The sequence below is a fragment of the Oenanthe melanoleuca genome, chromosome 1A (genome assembly GCF_029582105.1).
Source record: "Oenanthe melanoleuca isolate GR-GAL-2019-014 chromosome 1A, OMel1.0, whole genome shotgun sequence".
Taxonomy (NCBI): domain Eukaryota; kingdom Metazoa; phylum Chordata; class Aves; order Passeriformes; family Muscicapidae; genus Oenanthe; species Oenanthe melanoleuca.
Genome location: NC_079334.1, coordinates 48,914,642 through 48,934,188, shown reverse-complemented (window position 1 = coordinate 48,934,188; position 19,547 = coordinate 48,914,642). Strand labels below are relative to the sequence as shown.

General features: G+C 34.9%; 1 protein-coding gene across 6 annotated transcripts in view; it reads left to right on the top strand.

The window, feature by feature from the left end:
• CADPS2 (calcium dependent secretion activator 2) overlaps positions 1-19,547 on the top strand; it is a 274,255-nt gene that overhangs the window by 194,070 nt on the left and 60,638 nt on the right. For 3 of the 6 annotated variants that reach the window (XM_056481830.1, XM_056481829.1, XM_056481827.1), the window contains exons 14-17: positions 2,489-2,590; positions 6,633-6,696; positions 8,771-8,894; positions 11,423-11,443. In XM_056481830.1, coding sequence (XP_056337805.1) covers positions 2,489-2,590; positions 6,633-6,696; positions 8,771-8,894; positions 11,423-11,443 — 311 coding nt within the window. The remainder of the gene's footprint in view (positions 1-2,488; positions 2,591-6,632; positions 6,697-8,770; positions 8,895-11,422; positions 11,444-19,547) is intronic. The other 3 variants (XM_056481832.1, XM_056481831.1, XM_056481828.1) reach the window with 1 other exon arrangement.

Sequence of the window (19,547 nt, the reverse complement as noted above, 5' to 3'; positions counted from 1 at the left end):
AAGTGAGAGAGAGAAGGCTACTCAGGTTTTGAGTGTTCACTGTTTCACCTAGTTCTCTAATTCTAAAAAAATGTTGTGAACAATAAGGAGGAAAAAGATTGTGGAGGAAAGGAAAATCTCCACTCTCCATTACCTTCTTGAGAAGATGATGTTAAAATGAAAACTCTTCTTAGGGCAGTCCATCACTTTTCTTGGCTGAGTTCTCATAAGAGAGGTCCCAGGTTGCAATATCAAAACCTAGTACTAGTTTAGAATTGAAAGAAATCAAGTCCACAACATCTGACTAAGCAGGAAAGACACATTTGTTGTTGCTTTTAATTGCAAAATAGTTCTTGCATAGTTTATGGATGATCTAAACCTTTGAAAACTAAATGACTGCATTACTCTAATTTTCCTTGCAGGCATAATAACACTTAAATAAAAATAACCAGATCAAAACAATATTATTTATTTTACTCAGTCTCCAAAATAAATAAAATAAAATAAATAAATAACATAAAAAATATCCAGAAGATTAAATGAGTGGGAATTTTGAAGTATTTTGCTATTTTTAATATTTCAGCTTATCTCAGAAACAGATTTTTTTTTTTCTATGGATTCTTTCCTAATCAGCAGTAGGTATATATTCCCTAAAGTACAAAAATTATCACCAGCATGGTATGTCTCAGAACCATGTTGCAAAAATGCATTTTTATATTCTTGTTGCAATAGAGTTTGAAACAAGAACCAAAATTGTGATTTAGACTTCATGCTATTTTCTAAAAGCATATTTTCAGGAGATGAGATTTGCAGTGCTATAGGTGGTAGTTTTCCAACACCTTTTTGTGTACTTTTTCTTCTGGGACATCTGCTTCTATGCAAACATATATTTAGCAGTTCTGAAAATTTTAGTTATTGTCAACAAGGCTCCTTATGACAACAAACTCAGAGAAGTGACAGGTCCCTGGTATGTAGTGATCCTAGCCTTAGTGCAGGATGACAGATATGACATCCTACTGGCTCACCTTTTTCACTTATTGCTATCTGGACCCCTAGGTCTTCCCTGACATATATATGACATGCCTCAGCAAGGCTTAATATGACAGAACTATTTACTTTATCACTCCAGAGTGCAATCTCTCCTGACAATGGAATCAGACAGTGCAATTTACTTAAATTTGAGCTCATTCCATTTGTCAGAAGGCTGAGTAAAGTATCCTGGCATCCATCAAAATAGAGAAGATAAGTTTTTTGCTTTTTCACATCAAATTTATGCAATGGTGTATTGATGTGCCTGACTACTTCCATGCCCACCATATCTGAATTTTATTGTTGTCTTCACAATAATTTAAGGAAATCAGGCATTCTTTCCACCTTGACTTGACATATCACAAATATAAGTGATTTAAACAGTGAGAGAATTGTTTATGTCATGACCAGATACCAACTTATCCCTTCTAGTTTAAGCATAGTGCAGAAAGTTAAAGTAACAATTTAGGAAAAAGGTGCTCACAGAATCCTAGAATTATTCTTGGAACATTCAGAAAGTTCCAAGAAAGAATGCTGTCTGTCTTTATGTAATTTTACTATGGTTTTCTCAGTTCTAGAAACACTGAGATAGTTTTGGAGGCTCTGGAGAAGCTACAGAGCAGATCCACACATAGTGTCAGGTTCAGAAACTCAGATGAGAAGCAGTAGTTGATTGTGTTACCTTGGGAGTTAAGAAAGTAAAAAGAACATTTCAGATACTTCTTTTTAAAGTATGCTGCATGTGGGGAAGTTGTGACTGGGTGGCAAAAATAATATTTGTGAACTGTGTATTTAATTTTTTTTTTACTTCTGTCATCATTTTAATATAAATATATCAGTAACACCTTTAGGCTATGACTAGACCAAGTGTATGTTTAACATACTAACTATAAGCTTCTTTTTAATTGTTGTGACTTAAATTTGATGTTCAAAACAATGCCAGTGCTTTTGTTTTTTAAAGACTTTTAGTTGCATCTTTAAAGCTGCACCTATGTGGAAGTCTTGATTACATGATGTTATTGTCAGTATAGGATGGGAATCAAACTCTATCCCCACTGTGCAGGATTCCTAGGTGCTGCCTGCTGTGGCTTTTCTCGCTCTAGTTTCCCTTCCACATTTACTTTAAAATCACTTTTAGCCATTTTGTGCCTCTAGGAAAATAAACAGAAGATTCAAGGAGATGAAATTTAATAGTATTTGGTGGGGTGTCACTACTGTGACAGCAGTACTAACTCGTGTTCATATTGAGATGATGTAGGACTTGAATTCAAAATTTCAGCTCAAAAGTTAAATTCTTTGTCCAATTGCAGCCTGTGCTTTAGCTAGATTCACAAGTAACTGTCTATCCTTTGAGGCAATGAGAAAGAGGAAATAGGACTTAACACTCATGTTAAATGAAAACTTTAGAAATAAAGATCATTGTCCAAAGACAAGTCAGCATGAAGATATATCAATGATTCTTAAATATTTAATATTACAGGCCAGATGGAATTGGAACAGTAACTGTGGAAGAGAAGGAAAGGTTTGAGGAAATTAAGGACAGACTTTCTTCCCTTTTAGAAAACCAAATAAGCCATTTCAGGTGAGTCTATAATTCATTCAATGATTGCTACATTTTTTCTGGAAGATTTTTCTCATGGTGTTTAATTTTGGTCTTGAGCAAGTGGAATGAAAATAAAATTGTATGCTTGCAAAGGAATAGCTTAAATATGGAATAATTCATTTACACAAGTGGATTTACTTGAAATTTATTTGTGAAATATGTTAGTTGATAGATATGATAGAAAAGATTGTGCAAGAATATATGCCTGGATTTTGTTGATTTTTTTAAAGTTCAAGCTTTTTATAACTCTAACCAAGAAAATCATCTGAATGAAAGTGATTGTGCCTTAACTATTTCTGGATTACTATAGATCAGTAAAATCACATGAGTAGAGAACATCTTTGATAGATGGCAGTTAAAACTTTTCCTGGTATCTAATATAATTTTCTTGGTTTCATGATAGACTTTATTAAGTTATGATATATCTTCGTTAAGTTAGGGGTCATCATGCTCACTAAAGATTTTGTCATATCAAGGACTGTCAATGCCAGCAGAAGGTGTTTACAGGACTACAAGAAACTGAAGGAACATGGGATTTGCTGCTATTTTGTAGCAATTGATGGTTTATGAGACAGTATAAAAATTGCAGGTAGACCACCAAACCTGTTACTTTGTCACACTAAGCCAACCTATCTGCCACTATTCTGTCAATATACTCCTTTTAGACTGTATTTATAGAATTTTTTTGTCTCTGTATCACATCATAACAGTCAGTTCCACTGTTTAAATAGTTCTGTGTGAAACAGAACTTTGGTTTGGCAGGGTTGACTGTGAGTTTGTTGAATGCCTCTCTTATTTCATGAGGTAAATATCTAGTATTCAGTGGCATCATAGGTCATTGGGGATTTTTTTTTTAGAGGACATAACAGCCTTCACTTGGGACTTCATATCCATATTAAACTGAAGAGAGCTAGAGTTCTCCTTGGAGAGTGTTCCTTTGGGAGAAAAACAATGGTCTTTCCTTTCCTCTTTCCTCCCTTTTACAAGAATAAAGAGCTCTTGCAAGAGTGCTCCCTATTATACAGAATGCTCCCTACCTTCAGGCCTTCACATGCATGAGACTAATTACAAAATGTATAATAAAGTCTAAATGATATTTTGGTTGGAACAAATAAAAATCCCCATCATGTCTGCTAACCTACACTATGGGGTTATGTTGATGAGATTGTTCTGCAACAGTTACCGTAGAATTTTTCTGCCTCAGTCTTGGTGGATTTTGAGCAAATTTAAATAGCATTAGAAGTTCATCCTTGACAGCAATTAAATGTGTCATTCAGACATGAATGATTTCATCCTTCAGAGGTTTGCCTTAAAATACTATTTAATCAATACAGACAAACTGTGCTCTGCCAGGTGGGGAGTTTCTTTCTGTCAAAAAATATTAAAAATAAAATTTTAAAAATAATGAATTATCTGGATTTAAACAAGGATAATGGCATAATACTGGAAGAAAGAAAAAAGATAGTGCCTTAAAATATGAGTTTATAAAAATGTAGGACATCCTGACAAAGCATTGGAAGTAATATTTGAAATAAAACCTAGACTCAAGACATGTTTAGGGATCACCACTGTCAATTAACAGTTAATAACCTTGGCTGTCAGGTTACTTTCTTAGGAAAACATGGCATTAAAACAACTCCACATTTCAGTCCTTCAAAATTGTTATGATAAGCGAGAAATGCCAAATATTTGGAAAAATGCATTCAAGGGTAAGAATTTATGGAGAGTATGCACTGAATTTCTCTGCTTTGGCCTTACTGTCCTTGAATGCTCTGTATTCCTTGTCACCAGGCAGTGCCACCATCTCCCAGGCTGGTTTCTTGCTTCCACTGTGCTTTTTTCTGTCAGTTTGGGCATCCATGCTCTTGTATTTGTTACATTTCCTGGATTATTTCAGAGACTTTCCTGCCCTCCATGTTCAGATAAGTTTTATCGTTTTTCAGTGCCAGATTCTCTATGGTAACCTTTATCTTCCTCACAGAATCACAGAGAGGGTGTCTGATTGTTTGGTTTCTTAATTGTAACATGCATTTGCCTCCTACTTTTTTGAATTTTACCTCAGGCTACTTGTAGACTTCTTGCTTTTTAAAAATTGTATCTTTAAAGTTTTTGCTTTTGTTTTCCAAGTTCTTTGTTTTTCTCATAGATCCCGTTCTTGAAATTTTATATGCATGTACTAAACTTTCATATACTGAATTTTTTTTGCCTTTTTTTTCTTTTGCTACATTATTAAATTATATTGTGTTATGACTGTTACTACAGAGCACTTCTTCTGCTCTGCACCTCTCAAACTATGTCCTCTTATGGGAGACTGAATCCAAAATAACATCTTTTTTTGTGGGTTTTAAATTAGCTGTTCAAGGAAACAATTCAATCCTGTGTCCCAAAATACTGTCATTATACCTTGTCCTAATGAGATACCAGTCAAGTGCATATGCCTGGAGTTGAAATCTTGAATTTGCAGCTCCTCTAAACTCACTTAACATTTTGTAATCACTTGTTCATGGTAACTAGGGGATCAGTGGTACAGACTTCCAAGGATCATCGGTAGCACTTTTATTTCTCTCTGCAATATGTTGATATTGGTTAGTGTTGTGTGCCCTGGTCAGCTGTGATGGGCAGTTTAACTGAGGAGTGCATGTCTCTTGCTGCCTTTTCAGAGCAGCTCTGAACCTTTGCTGTGTCCACCTCAGTGCCCAGGTCACACCCATCTGAAAAAGACACTCTCCCTTGCCTGCCAGCTGACCTGCAGCTCCATTTTAACACTCCCCTATGGCCTTTTTAATTTTCATTTTCACTGCCACCAGCCTGGTTCCATTATGATTTAGATGCAGTCAGCCCATCCTGTGCTAGTGGCTGTCATCTAAAGTAGTTCTTAAGGTACTTACACCTTTCCTCTCTGTCACCTTGTCTACCCACTGAGACAGATCTCTGCCAGCCTCTCAGGCATCAAATGTGGAAGAGACAATATTTCTGGGAAAGCCGCCATGAAGGTCTTGGACTTTAACCTCTTGCCTGGCTGTGTGAATTTTATCTCTGGAGTCTTTACAGAGATAAAAGCAAATACTGGAATTCTTGCTGCAGGAAATCATGTTTTGACCTAATTTATAAGGCTTTATTTTGGCTGACCAAAATGGAGACCTAAAATTCACTGGTCTGAATCCTTTTATCATTAAAAATGATTTGACTAGTGGAAAACATTAGAATAGGAGGCTACCATTCTCAGTGAGTAATAATGAGAAAAAAATAATACCAGGAAAGTAAAAAATCCTTTTTCCAATTGGGGATATCCCAGTAAGACTTTATATCCAGGATTAAGAAAGGTTACAGTTGCCTGAGCATTGTATTCTCATTGACCTGCTATATTGCATCATTCAGCAGACAAAAATTTAAAAATAAAGCTATGATTGCAATCACTTTTTAATTTACATAATTTTAGGAGTGGGTATGGTTTAAGTTGTGGCTGATAAAATTTAAGGTAAGTGCTTTTCCAAAGTATTTTTAATATAATAAAAAATATCGAAAATCTGCCAGTGTTTATCTCTCTAGAGATTAAAATATCTGATATTTTATCCTTGTCTTAATCCAATTTTAAAATAAAATGCAATATACAGAATGCTGTTTTACAGGTCCAGTAGCAGTCATGGCTACATGAGAAGTAGTACCTCTTTCCAGGAAGATGACTGGAAATTTACTCTTCATTAATTAAATAAAATTAAATTAAATTAAACTCTTCACAGTTGATAATTTGGAAGTGATGCTTTCTGCCTTTTAGGGTTTTTTCTGTGCTTAGGTCTAAAATGCTGGTAGAGTGATACTGCTTGGTATGTATGTACTCCATGGCAGACTACTGAGGAGGCTTTCTGCTTTTATTAGTACTTGCTAACATAATGCAAGTTGTATGCAGATACATCTTAAAGTAAATTCATAAAGCAGCTTTTATAATTCTGATAATTTTATGTTCCTCTTATTTTTTTTCTCTTTTTTTATTTTGTTCTTTTTTTAATTTTTACTTTTTAAGATACTGTTTCCCTTTTGGGCGTCCTGAAGGAGCTTTAAAAGCCACACTTTCATTACTTGAAAGGGTAAGTTTGAGAACATACTTTAGGTTCTGCATGACTTCTGAGCTTGCATTTTTCTTTTGCATTCAGGTTGCTGAAAGCAGGTTCATGTCTTCTCAGGGATTTTACTACTGGTCTTAACTGGCTTTAACTTACTGCTTATTGGAATGATAGTTGTTTCTGTTTTTCTCTCATTGTCTTCCACAGAGACAAACAGCTGTTTTCTGCAGGACTTACTGGACTTTCACTTCAAGCCACTGAATTGTAGTCAGTGGCTCTGTTCCTTTTTTATTTAACACTTATTCAGCATTACCTCTAAAGTAGTACAAGTCTACTCTACAGCCCCCCTTTCCTGCTCTTTATGCCTTCTATGCTGCTAATATGGTCTACACTCACATGTAATATTAAAAACCTCTCTATAATTCAAATAATATTCCATAAATGCTGAGTTAATAAAATCGGAGTCAATTTAAGAAGCAAAAGCTATACACAGCAAATCTGACATGGGCAACCATAAATGTAAACTCCTTTCCAGCAAATCCTCTTGTATTGACTGGAAAGGAGAATACCTCATAATGATAAAAGCATCTCTGTGGAAAAAGGACTTTAAATTCCAGCAGAGATTCCAAAGGAATTGTATCAGCAGGAGTCTGATGAAGGTATGAATTCAAAAAAAGCTTAAGTCCCAGGCTGTGTTGCTTTGCCAAAATCAGAGAGGTTGTCCTGGCAAATAGTTATTCTGCAGTGCAGAACAGTTCATGGATAGAGATTCTCTCTTAGAAAACCTCTGCCATGTTCAGAAAACACACAGGGAGTCTAGGTATGCATGTTTTATATCACTTTCCATCTCAGTGATTGTAGTCCTGCTTAGGTTCCTTTACTTTTTGAAACCTCCATTTCCTCTCCCCATCCCTGCTGTCACAAATGTAATGCTGCTCTAACTGGTGCTCAAGCAGCCCCACTGTCAGTCTTGACTGGGAATAAATGTGCTTCCTACATTTGGGGATGCAGAATGGCTTAGAACCATTTTATTTTGCCTGTCTTTGAATAATTAAAAAAAAAAAAAAAAGGTCAAGAACAAAAGGTTTTGAATAGTGTAAATTCACTTGTTGATACCCCATAAGTTATTAATTTAAAAAAGCAAATAAACACACATAGAGATGTCATATTTGTGTGCAGATATTCTAGAAGTCTGTTTTTGCAGCAATGTCTTCCTAATAGCTTCTCTGTTGGTGAATGCTTTCTTTTCTACCACCTCCTTCCCCAGACTGCATCTCTTGCTTTCCCCTTTTAACAGTAGCTTTTAGATATATAAGGGTGTAGCTTGTCCAGGGATCCACTTGAGAAGTGTTATTTTAAGGTTGTGAGTTATCTGAAATTTTATTATTTACATGAAAATATGAGGAAAACATATTTTGTTTACACTTACCTGTTGAAAGTTAACGGAGTGCAGAATTAAAGTAAATATGCAAGCTAGCTATCAATGTTTCTTTTTTAATAGAGTAGACCAGAGTATGTTATGCTGCATTCATATAAAGGGGTATGGATTCTATGGTTTACCTCACTTGCAATAGGTGAGGTAACAACTCACACGTTTTAAAAACAGTCATATGGATTGTTCTTCTACTTTTCCATAATAAAACATTCTTCTGGAAGTTCAGTGTTTTCACTGCCCACTATATAGATAACATTTTTTTTCACAGCAAGGACATGTTACATTTTAATAGCTTTACACAGTTGAAGAGTCCATGATTCTGCAATGGTGGAAGTTTTTCCACAGGTGAGAACCAAGCCAATTTCCACAATGACATCTTTAATGGTGAATATGATCCAGCCCATCCATGGGATGCTCTTGTTCTGCTGTCTCAATGTCACCCAAACATTGTCCAGTCACTGACTGGAATGCTGGAAGATGCCATACAGGGCTGAACAAAAACCTTCAGTGATGAAGATCCAGCTCCATCACCTGAAACAGTTCCTTTTTTACTTCTGCCTTTAATCACTGTCAGATCTGTAGTAACTTTAAGATACTTTTATCCTTTTCCTGTGGGATTTGGGTAATAATTGTAATGAGGTGGTATAATTGTCTCTGACACAGGTTTTAATGAAAGATATTGCCACTCCCATACCAGCAGAAGAGGTGAAGAAAGTGGTTAGAAAATGTCTGGAGAAGGCTGCCTTGATCAATTACACTCGACTTACAGAATATGCCAAAATAGAAGGTTAGTACAGCAATCAGCTGCTGAAGTGGCTGTAAAAGCCAACAATGCCTATTAACTGCATATTCTGTGAGCAGCCTTTTCCCTTTCCAGAACAAACCCCTTCCACAGCAAGGGGAAATGTCTCATTAAAATCTCAGCTGGTGAACTGTGGAGCTTTTTCCTATTCATTGCTTTAATATGCCTCCTGGGTCCCTGTTTGAATAAAAGACTAGGACTTCCTAATTTAAGTTGCCCTTTGTTCTTACTTTTGAGTTCTTCATAAATTTAAGAGGTTTTTTATGGGTTATTTTTTTATTTCTCTAGCTATTTCTAGTGACTCAACTACTGACAGGAAATTCTTTCCTTAACAGCAGTGTCGCTGCCTTGAAATTTGAAAACTGTGTATAGATTCTTTTCTGAAGTATTTATAAGGCAGACAAATATATAAATGCTATTTATTCTTGCTTCTGTGTTACCAGATCCATAATAATAATCTGATTATTAAAATATTTATTGCATCTTGATTGAATTAATTAAGGGGACAAAATACTAGGTTTAAAAGCAATCAGAAGTTTTCTCTGCAAGTTTGGTGTGTTCTATAACGTATATAATGAAATTAACTACAATATTGCTAAAAAAAATGGCCAGGATGCACAATGTCATTTTACTATTTGTAAGCCTTATGTAGAACAAAAAGGAACTCACAATCATCAAATGCTGTGTCAAGACAGACTTTTATTCTCCATAAAGTACAAAAACTAGAAATACTCCTGCCCAAATGTTTGCCAAGGACAAAAATCTGTATTTGCTGGATTTTTGAAGCTAGTGTTAATCTCAGGAAAATATTGAAGGATTAATTCTGTTCTAAAAAAAACCTAATTTTAAGCATATTAATTATTTTAATAGCGTGCATTTCTAGCAATACACCAGAAGAAACAGAGCTAGCTTAGGAGCAAATTGAAGAAACCTCATATATTTAGCAATATTATAAAGCCAACTTTTTTTCCTATATTTTATCTCTGCTCAAATTCTGTGAAAAACATGAGTTAACCGATCTCACAAGTGATTAACAAAAGATCCATCTCATCACTATAGCAACCAGTATTATATCATGGAAGTAACAACATGAAACCATCCTAGTAACCAGTTTATCATAATTAATTATGATATCATGTTGTGTTAAAGAAAAAAAGGATGAATATTATACCTGTTCTGGAAATTGAAAAGGAAAAAAATGTTTTCCTTAGTTTTCATTTTTTATATTTTATATTTTTAATGTTCAGTATTTGAATCATGTATCAAACCTGTTGAAACAATGAGTATAAAAACAGAATCACTTTTATAATATGACAAAAGCTTGCAAAAGATACCTAAACACACTGAAAATGAAATGGATTGAGAAGTTTTTTGTGGAGATGTAAATGTAAATCTTTTCCTGAGATTTTTTACTATACCCTAGGGAACTGTGGGACTTCCCCTGAAGTAGCAAAGTTTGCACTTCAGGATATTCACACTGAGGAAGCTGGAACAGCACATGAAGCTGACTCCCATATTTCAACTTGTTTACACTTACCTGTAGAAAGTTAATGGAGTGCAGATTTCTTTTCCAATTCAATTCTTTTTTGGACTTACTGCCTTTTGGTTGGAACACAACTAGATTTATTGAGTAGTTTTGCACTCATATAGTTGCAAACTCAAAGCACAATACATCATTGCATATATAAAGAGAAATAGGTGAAGTACTTTTCTGAGAATAAAGTACTGTGGGAAGTGAAGGACTCCAGCATCATAACATCAGAAAATTCAATGGACTGGATTTCAGTAGCAATGAGACCTGTATTGGTATCTTTTGATACTCTGATCATTACAAACATCCTACTTTTGTACCAATATAAATGGGATGTTTTTCAGCAATAGGTTTCATTCTGCTTTTTAGGTTCATAGGAACATTATTGTATCTGTGCACTGAAGTTACATTCTTCTTTTGAAAGTAATTTCTGTTAGTGTTTGCATTAAATGCTTACTCCTCAAATTGCATACAGAATGCATGGAGTCCTTATCTTTATAATATTGTTGATGTTCTCAAATGTGGCTGGCATATATTTTGGAGATTTTTGTCCTTTGACTATTTCTTTAGTGAACAACATCATATTAGTCAGTCAAAATGTAAATATTACAAGATCGTGTCAGCTATAGATCAATAGCAAATACCTATAAAAGTAGGGATACAAAGGTTCTGATACAAATAATACTCTCATATTCTTAATTTCTTATATTGTTTTAATATCATATATGTTTCTGAATTCCCAAGCACGATATGGATGCAAGCTCAGTGCCTGAGCTTGAAATAAAACTATATAGGGCTAGTAAACAAATATTTTACTCAGAAACATGCATCATTTCTCCCTCACATAAAAAACCATCTCTTGTGTGATGTACTCAAGATTTAAAGAAGCTATTAACTCCTTGTGTAGCATTTATTCTTCTCTAATTATATGAGTTTTATTTCTGTAATGATGTTTTTCTTTCCCTATTTTTTTTTTTTTTAGCAACAGCAGAAAAGGACTCAGGTGATTACTATTTGTGTGCATGTTTGCATGTATCACATATGTAGTGTGTTGTGTCTGTTGTTATTATTTTTCTTGATTTGAATAATACTAAGATGCTGATCAGAATGTTTGTAAATATTAAAATTAATTTTGGTGTAGTTTAGTCCCTGTATTTACACTGATAGTCAATAATGATGTACCTATTTAATAGCAGTTTAGCTAACTTTCTGTTTTGGAATATGATGAAATTGTATTTTCTGTGGAAGGGGTATAACTAAATGATGCAGAAAAGTTTAATTTGTTAAATTCAAAAACAGTTTGTGTATTTAGAGAAATGTAATTTCATTGTCTTCTGCAAAAATCTGTTTCATAACAGCATTGCTCAATTTATTAATGAAGGTCTTGCTAGAAAAACTAATCTTGTAAAACTGAGTTTACATTTCTCTGATAGAGATTGATAGTGATACTCTTTGTTTAGTGATACCTATCTTTTTCTGGTTATAGCTGAGGGTTACAAGGATGATTGTTCTTTGTATTCCTAATTTCATGTAGATGCTATGGTGGATATTCTCCAATAGTACAGGGAGGGGGTTTTGAGTTCTTGTATCCCAGTATTTTAAAATCATTGTACAAGGAGCACAGCTGAATTACTATTTGCAGCTGAGAAGAACTGACTGCATAGGAATATGAGGAGTTGTGCATTTCTATACTGTGGAATAGAACTTTGTTTTATCTGACATACATACCCAAAGAAACATTGATTGTAGTGCTTTGTGGGGTTTTATAAACAATAACCACAGTTATGGGAAGGGACATTGAACTGGTAGTACTCTTGTGAGGAATTTTCCATCTGGAAAGACAGGCTGGTGTGATGACTAAAAATTTGCATAAATGTAGTTCAAAGAGGAGCTCCTGGCCAATGAGGGGCTTGAAAATTACTAGAAAATTATTAAAACTATTTTGTAAACAACTGTGTTCATTACAGAAGAGTCAAGAAATGCCACTGGTTTCCAAGACTTCCACTGTTTTTCATTTAAAAGCTTTAAAAGTCCTGTAAATAGGAGAACTGTTTGGAATTTTTAGAGGAGAGTGGGCAGTGCCCTGGTGGAATGGATTTTCATTCACAGTCTGTTAGGGTGAGCTGGTGGGAGCTCACATTGCTCAGATGAGCTGCTCACCCCTCTGATCAACAGGGAGAGGTTCCTTAGGCAGGGGACTCCAAGGCTCTGAAGGTCCTTCAGCAATTTCTCTGTGTAAGGCCAGTCTCACAGCATCAAATACAAAATACCTAAAGACAGTTTCCCTTCCAGGTAATATACCTAAAACTACATAGCACAAATATTCTGATTATTATTTTTATACCTCTAGGTATTAAAGAAAATATCTCTTGAAATTAGAAATTTGGAAACAAGTAATTGAAATTAATTGAAAATTGTTCTTGAAATTTTAGATTTTTTTTCTTTCACCTTTGCACAGTAAAACCTCGCCTGTGCACTTTTATGCAATGTATGCACTTCTACCATGTGTATCACCTCAAGTACAAATCTTCCTTGTGCCACACACTTGCTGATCTTAGTTTTTCTCAGGCTCTTTATGTGGGAAACCCAAGACCATTAAGCACAGACAACAAACATAGTTACAGGCACATAAGTAAAAAAAATAATAAATAAATAAATAAAAATAGAGAGTACTGTACCTGATTTTGGTCATTTTACATTAGGTTTCTCCATGCTTTCAAAGAAACCATTGCCCTTTTTAAGACAGGATAGCAAAGTTGTCCCTTAAGTGACTGGCAAATAACTAGATTAGAGAATGGATGAGAGGAAAGCCTAGCACATACAGTAAGTGGAAATTCACTGTGTGACTTAGCTGAAGCTAGAAGTTTTAAAGCTGCACTTATAATTTAGTATCTTAATTAAATACCAGTCCTGACTAAAAATGCAACTAAAAATTAATCAGAAACTCTGAGAAAAATAATTTTATTGAAAGGAGTAGATAGACTGTGCCCACTGGAATTTTGTGTAGCACTGAACATATTTCTCTGATGCAAAAGACAAGCCACTGAGATGAATCCCAATACAATGACATTTTAGGGCCAAATCCTGCTCCTGTTTTTGTTTCTAGCTGGACTCCTACAGATTTCATAATGAACATGATGTGCAGCATGCTTAGCCCTAATACCATATATTGTAGTTTTGTGGAAAATACGAAAAACTATTTCTAGATAACTGTTATTTACTTTTTAACTTGTGCACTATATAATGATAATGAATCTTGAATTTCAGGAGTGTCCTTGTCAGGTAATACAGAAGTAAATATGCAAATTCTTCTTGTTGTGAGAGCCCTTTCTCAGCAGTGTGGTTGCCAGGTTGCCAGGTCTATTCCCCCAAGTGCTCTCAATTGAGCAAGACTGAATGTTTTCCCAAAGACAGTGGTTGCTTTCTTCATGGCAAACATGGTGGTATAAGCAGCACTTCCATCAGCAACATTTGTTTACAGTGGGGATGTCGTTTTATTGAGTGTCCTCCATCGTTGTACTGTTATGAGTATAGAATAGATTATTTACATTTGCCATGGGATTTATAAAGGGTTCAGCATGTCATTCCCTATTACATGTACAGCTGAATTTCTCATGGAGTAGCTAATCTGCTCAGTCACTGTAATTACCATTATGAAGAGAATAGCAGGAAACCTACTATTATAATTTTGAACTATATCTAAGAACTCTCATATAATGCCCTGGTAGTTTGCAGCAAGGGTTTATAATTTGTCAAGGATATGAATCACAGCATCAATACATGAGAATCTCTTTTTAAGTATGACCCATTTTCTTTTCAGCATATGCTGCCTTTGAGGTTTCACTACCTGAAAGTACTTTTTAAATCATTTTGTGTATGGCCTGTATTCCTGTCTTATTCAGCATTTAACTTACATTAACTCTTCCTATAGATAATGCTGAATATAAATGGACCTGCCAGATTCTGAGGCCAGAGGCAAACAGCATTTCTCATATGCATTTTGCATACTTTCTTATGCAGAACCTGTAGAAATTTCCATGGCTCTGTCACCTGTTTTCTCTCCTTCAAAAAGGATGGCCTTCCTTACACAGACTTCTTATTTTTTACTTACATTTTATACCCATTCATACACAGAGTAAGGAAATGCATTACTTATACATTCTTAGAAATTAATGTTTTTGCCTATTAAATTTATTAGAAATCTGTATGGCTAATGATTGATTAATTCTGCTATTGCTGCTGTTATTGCCTGAGAAAAGACAGAAACTTACACATAAATGCATTTTTCAGCACAGAGGCATTACCTTGATGTGCAGATATGGAAGGGATTAAAGTGGTAAATGTCTGTAAAGCAAACAGGGCAGTTTCTGTCATTGTCCATGGATATTAATATCTGAGGCAATAGATTGTAAAGATTAGAATTATTGGTCAGTTGTCTTTTAACTCACTATTTTTAAAAGACTGTAGTAACTTAGTACTGGGCTCCTTCTGCCAAACAGTTTGAATAAAAGGAATAAGAATAAATTTCATAAATTTGAAGCAAATAGTTGCTCTGGACTGTACAATTACTCAAAGACAAATCAGTTTTCATGTCAAAATTTGTTTCTATGAGAAAGACTGCCAAAGGCTGAATAAATGTTAACTCCCTACAAGAGAAGGTCAGGAGAAGCTCAGAACTTTGCTGGCTTTTAAGACATTGATCATTAACATACTCATTACATACAAATTTCTAAAGGAAGGACTATATGTAAATGCTCTCAAGGCTCAGAAGGATCTGTCCAAGAAGACTACAAACATTATTGAAACTGAGAAGGCAAGAGGAGGGAGTCACTGTATGTGGAGAGGACTTGATTAAAGCTCTCCATGCATGTTCATTTCACTGAACAAACAAAAGGGGGTTTCACAGCAGCATAGCACCTTCTTGGTCTCTATTGTGTGACTAAATGGAAATGGGGATATGGGCAAACGTCCCTGATTTCAGTTTTGGACCAGAGGTCTGTAAAAGAATCCCCAGATGTTAGGTCTGCATCCTGACCCTCCTTTGTAAACATCCTCCTTTAACAGTAGGGCTGAGTCAGTCTTTATCCCTGTGCTTCCCCCATGGGAAGGTCATTTCAAGTCCTATTTACTGTCCAGGTGTACCATCACTTACATTAAAATTAGTTCCCAAACTTAAACATGCCAACCTTGCCCTGTATCCCAAATGAGGGAAGGATAGTTCCATCCTTCATTAACATTTCATCATCTGCAGTTCCTCCATGCCCTATGATGCATTTTTAGACAAGAGTTTAGTACTCATGCAACCTAGCCTTTCACCACCTTGTCTCTGAGTAGCCACCTATTCTTCTTTTTTACCTTTTCAGGAGTTTTTCTCTGTTAAAATTTGAATTCCACCTTCTGAACAGTGGTGACAAGAACTGTGCAAGGTCATCCCCATGAGATGCCTTGCAGAGTACTAGCAGTACAGTTATCCCAGAAACATTTTATCTAATGCAGTCAAGGAACATGGGTTCTGATGTCTGTATCATCCTTGTGTCACACAGCCCATCTGTCAAAAGTTAATTCAACCCAGTCTTAGAGTTTTGATCATTTTGAGCTGACATATTCCCAGTTTATAGGATGTTTATTGCAGTTCATGTGTCAAAATGTATTGTCTATTCTTGAAGTATATTGATATGTTTTTGTTTTTATTTTGAAGGTATTTTAATATGTTTCTGTCTCACATTCTTTGGAATTATCAAATTCCTGTTACATCTATCTGTTTCCTGTGTTTTACACATTGTCATTTTGCTCCTAATATTCATTCCAAAGTTCCTGGTGAAAACGTTAAGGAAGCTAAGATGAATCTTCAAGGTATCTCTCAAGAATCCTTTTTTTGCACTTTCTCAGCACTGCTTGTTTCCTTTCACTTGGGGCATCTTCTTTATACCCCACACAGTTTCTTTTTTAATCATCATTTTCTTCATCTTAACTGGTAGTTTTCCCATGAGGCACAGTATTAAATGCTTTATTAAACTCAGAATAGATGAGATCTACTGAATTTTTTAATATAAAATATCCTATCTAGAAAAGCACAATTCTAGTTTAACCTACCTTTGTAAATCTGTGTTACATTTTATTCTATTTTCTGTTCATTTTATGTTCTCAGTTAATAATTTCTTCAAATTTTTAGTTAAAAATTTTCAACATCTGTTTTCCCTTCCCCTTGCCTGCCAGCATTAGATTTCTTGTTGTCATTTTTCAATAAGGCTCTAAAGTGTAGAGTCTTAAAATATTCTGGTTTTCTAAAAATACTTTTTACTAAGTCTGCATTTTCTGCCAGTTTTCTATCCATCTGATAGGTGAGTTATTCATATCAGGAATTGCTGAGAATATGAGTTCTTTCCCCCTTTGAAATGAAATTAAAAGTGAGGAAAAGAAGGAAAATACCAACTGCATGTATCTGTGTTGCCACAATCAGAATACAAAAAAATCATATATTTAGTGCTTTGATGATCAGCTGGAAAAAAAAAAAAGAATTTTTCTTCTGTTTTTTCCTTTTTGATTTTATTATTTCTATGCTTTTCAATGAGCCTAGACTCCCTTTTTTGAAAAAAACAAAGCAAAACAAAAAAAAAAAAAACAAAAAAAAAAAAAAAAAAAAAAAAAAAAAAAAAAAAAAAAAAAAAAAAACTGTGATTGTCCCATGAAGGCAATTCCATTGAATACTATGATAAATTTTAAAAACCAGAAAATATTGTAGCATGACACACTTAATAAAATGGTAGATCATGGATTGGGAGATGTAAACTCTTAACTTTTTACAAATCTCATAATCTTTCTGTACTTAGCTAATAATGGTAATTAATTCTATTTTTCCCCCCTAGAATTTAAATGCTATTGAAACTGTAGAAAGCGATTATGGAAAGATTGGTTTCAGCTTCATAATTAAAGCTAAATTCCATTATTTGTATAAGGCTAGATTTTTTTTTTTTAATCAGAAAAATAGAGAATGTCCTTCCATGTCTACCTCCTTACTTTTTCATGCAGAATTAATTCCGTGAGAAATTGCACAAAAATTTAGCACTGTCAAATCTAAATTATCTGTGGGTAGTCATACCATTTTTGGTTTAACTCTTCAGAGTCAGTCCAGGTTTAGTAAGGTACTTGCTTCTAGCAGATTGCACATGTTAAAAAGACCAAATGAATGGGCCCTGCTGGAGCAGAGTTGGCTCCACAAAGCTCAAATTATGATGTGTCTGTATCATCAATTCCATTGTGTCCTGCTTTACTATAAGCCCACTGAGGCTGTGAACTTGGGAGCTTCTCAGCATACTTGCCTTTTTTCCAACATCTCTGCCTGGAGACAGGTTGGCTTTCCTGAGTCCCTGGTTCTGGACATGCTTGCTTGAAGAAAAGGAGGAAGGATGAAATAAGAGGCAGAGAAAACAAGTAAGGGATATATGCTGTCACTGAGTGGAAGGCTGGCAGGCCAGAGACTAGTTGCATTGCATTCATAACCAAGAAAAAACACCTCTTTAATCAGCAGATTCCTGTGCTCAGCAAATGTCAATGAGAAATGAATCACACGTGTTTAACAGCTTACATGCTGGGGAGAAAATGGGAGAGGTGAGTTGTGCATTTGTCTTCAGAGATAAACTCCCTTGTGGAAAGCAAGCTTAAGTTAGGTTTTAGACACACTGTTGTTAGGTTTTAGACATCCTGATTGTCTCAGAAAGAGGACTGGGGAGAAGTTCCCTGACCTGTGTGATGCAGGAGGTGAGACTGCATGATCTGGGTCCCCTGTGGCCCAGGGCTCTGTTGGTTCATGAAGCAGTCACTTTTTCATTTCAGTAGCTGTTCACTCAGTTAACTTAGCTCATTTAACAATATTATTTCGGTACCTATGTGACTCACTGGTAATGCATACTTGAGAAAGCATCCATTATTTGCAAAGCCTGATTTGCTTTTTCATTTTGGCAGGATGTGAAGCTGGAAACAGATGATTGATGGCTTTTTCTGTTTATTTTCTAAAATATGTCAAGCAGCATATTTACTGACTCGACTCCTGCTGCAACTTGTTAGTTTGAATAGTGTAAACACATCTTAACAACCTTTAGTAATTGTTGGAAGAGAGACATCATGAATATAATGAAAACTGACAGCACTGATTTCCATTCCTGTAGTTCCTTTATGCTTACAAAGACAAGTATAGTATTTGGCTCAGGTGTTTTGGAGATTCTAAAGCTTCCAAATAAAAATTTATTGCTACTCATATTTCATATACACTACTTGCTATGTTTATTAAAAAAAAAAAAAAAGTTAATATTTCATTCTTTATCTCACAAATTCTCAAATTACTTCATAGCCCCTTGTGCATATCCACATGTAAATGGTGGGTATCCATTGCCTTGTACAATGTAATTGGTACTTGCCTCAGACCATATTTCTCTTCATTGTGATCTTATCACAGTGGTGGAGCAGGATAATCTCACAGTTAGGTGGTAAATCTTTTTTCCTCCTGCTCTCCCTAGTGATAATAATATCTGTTCAATAGCCATTTTTAGGCCATCTTAAGCTAATTGCAAATGTGGAATAAGTGAATTTATTGCAGTGCAAAAATGCAACATGAGATTCAATGTAATTATTAGAATTACTTTCTTAATAATTTAGAGCAGCCCTTATAGGATATAATTTTTGAATATTTTACAGCTTATTTCATTTTATTAGGAATGTATGCAATTATGAATGCAATTATTTTGTTTACTTAATTAGTGGTGCAGTAATGAATATCAGGCTGAGTTTGTAATAAAATGAGTTGTTTATGCTGAAATCTCATGTTCCAGTCATGCTCTGTATTAATATCACTGGTTTATTCCTAAGACTCATTAACATCAGTGACACTGCTAGTGAGGTATATTATCTATATGAATTGTACTTGCTGTGTTCAGGGAGGGAGGATACTGACCACGAGAAGAAAGAGAAATTTTGGTCCAGGATAAGTGTAGAAACCACTGGTTTAGTCTGAATCCAATAGTAATCTTTATTATATAAAACCTTAATAATAGGCACTTGGCCAATCCTTTCTAATCTCTCTTGATTCAATATGTTTGTTGTTATATTCATAT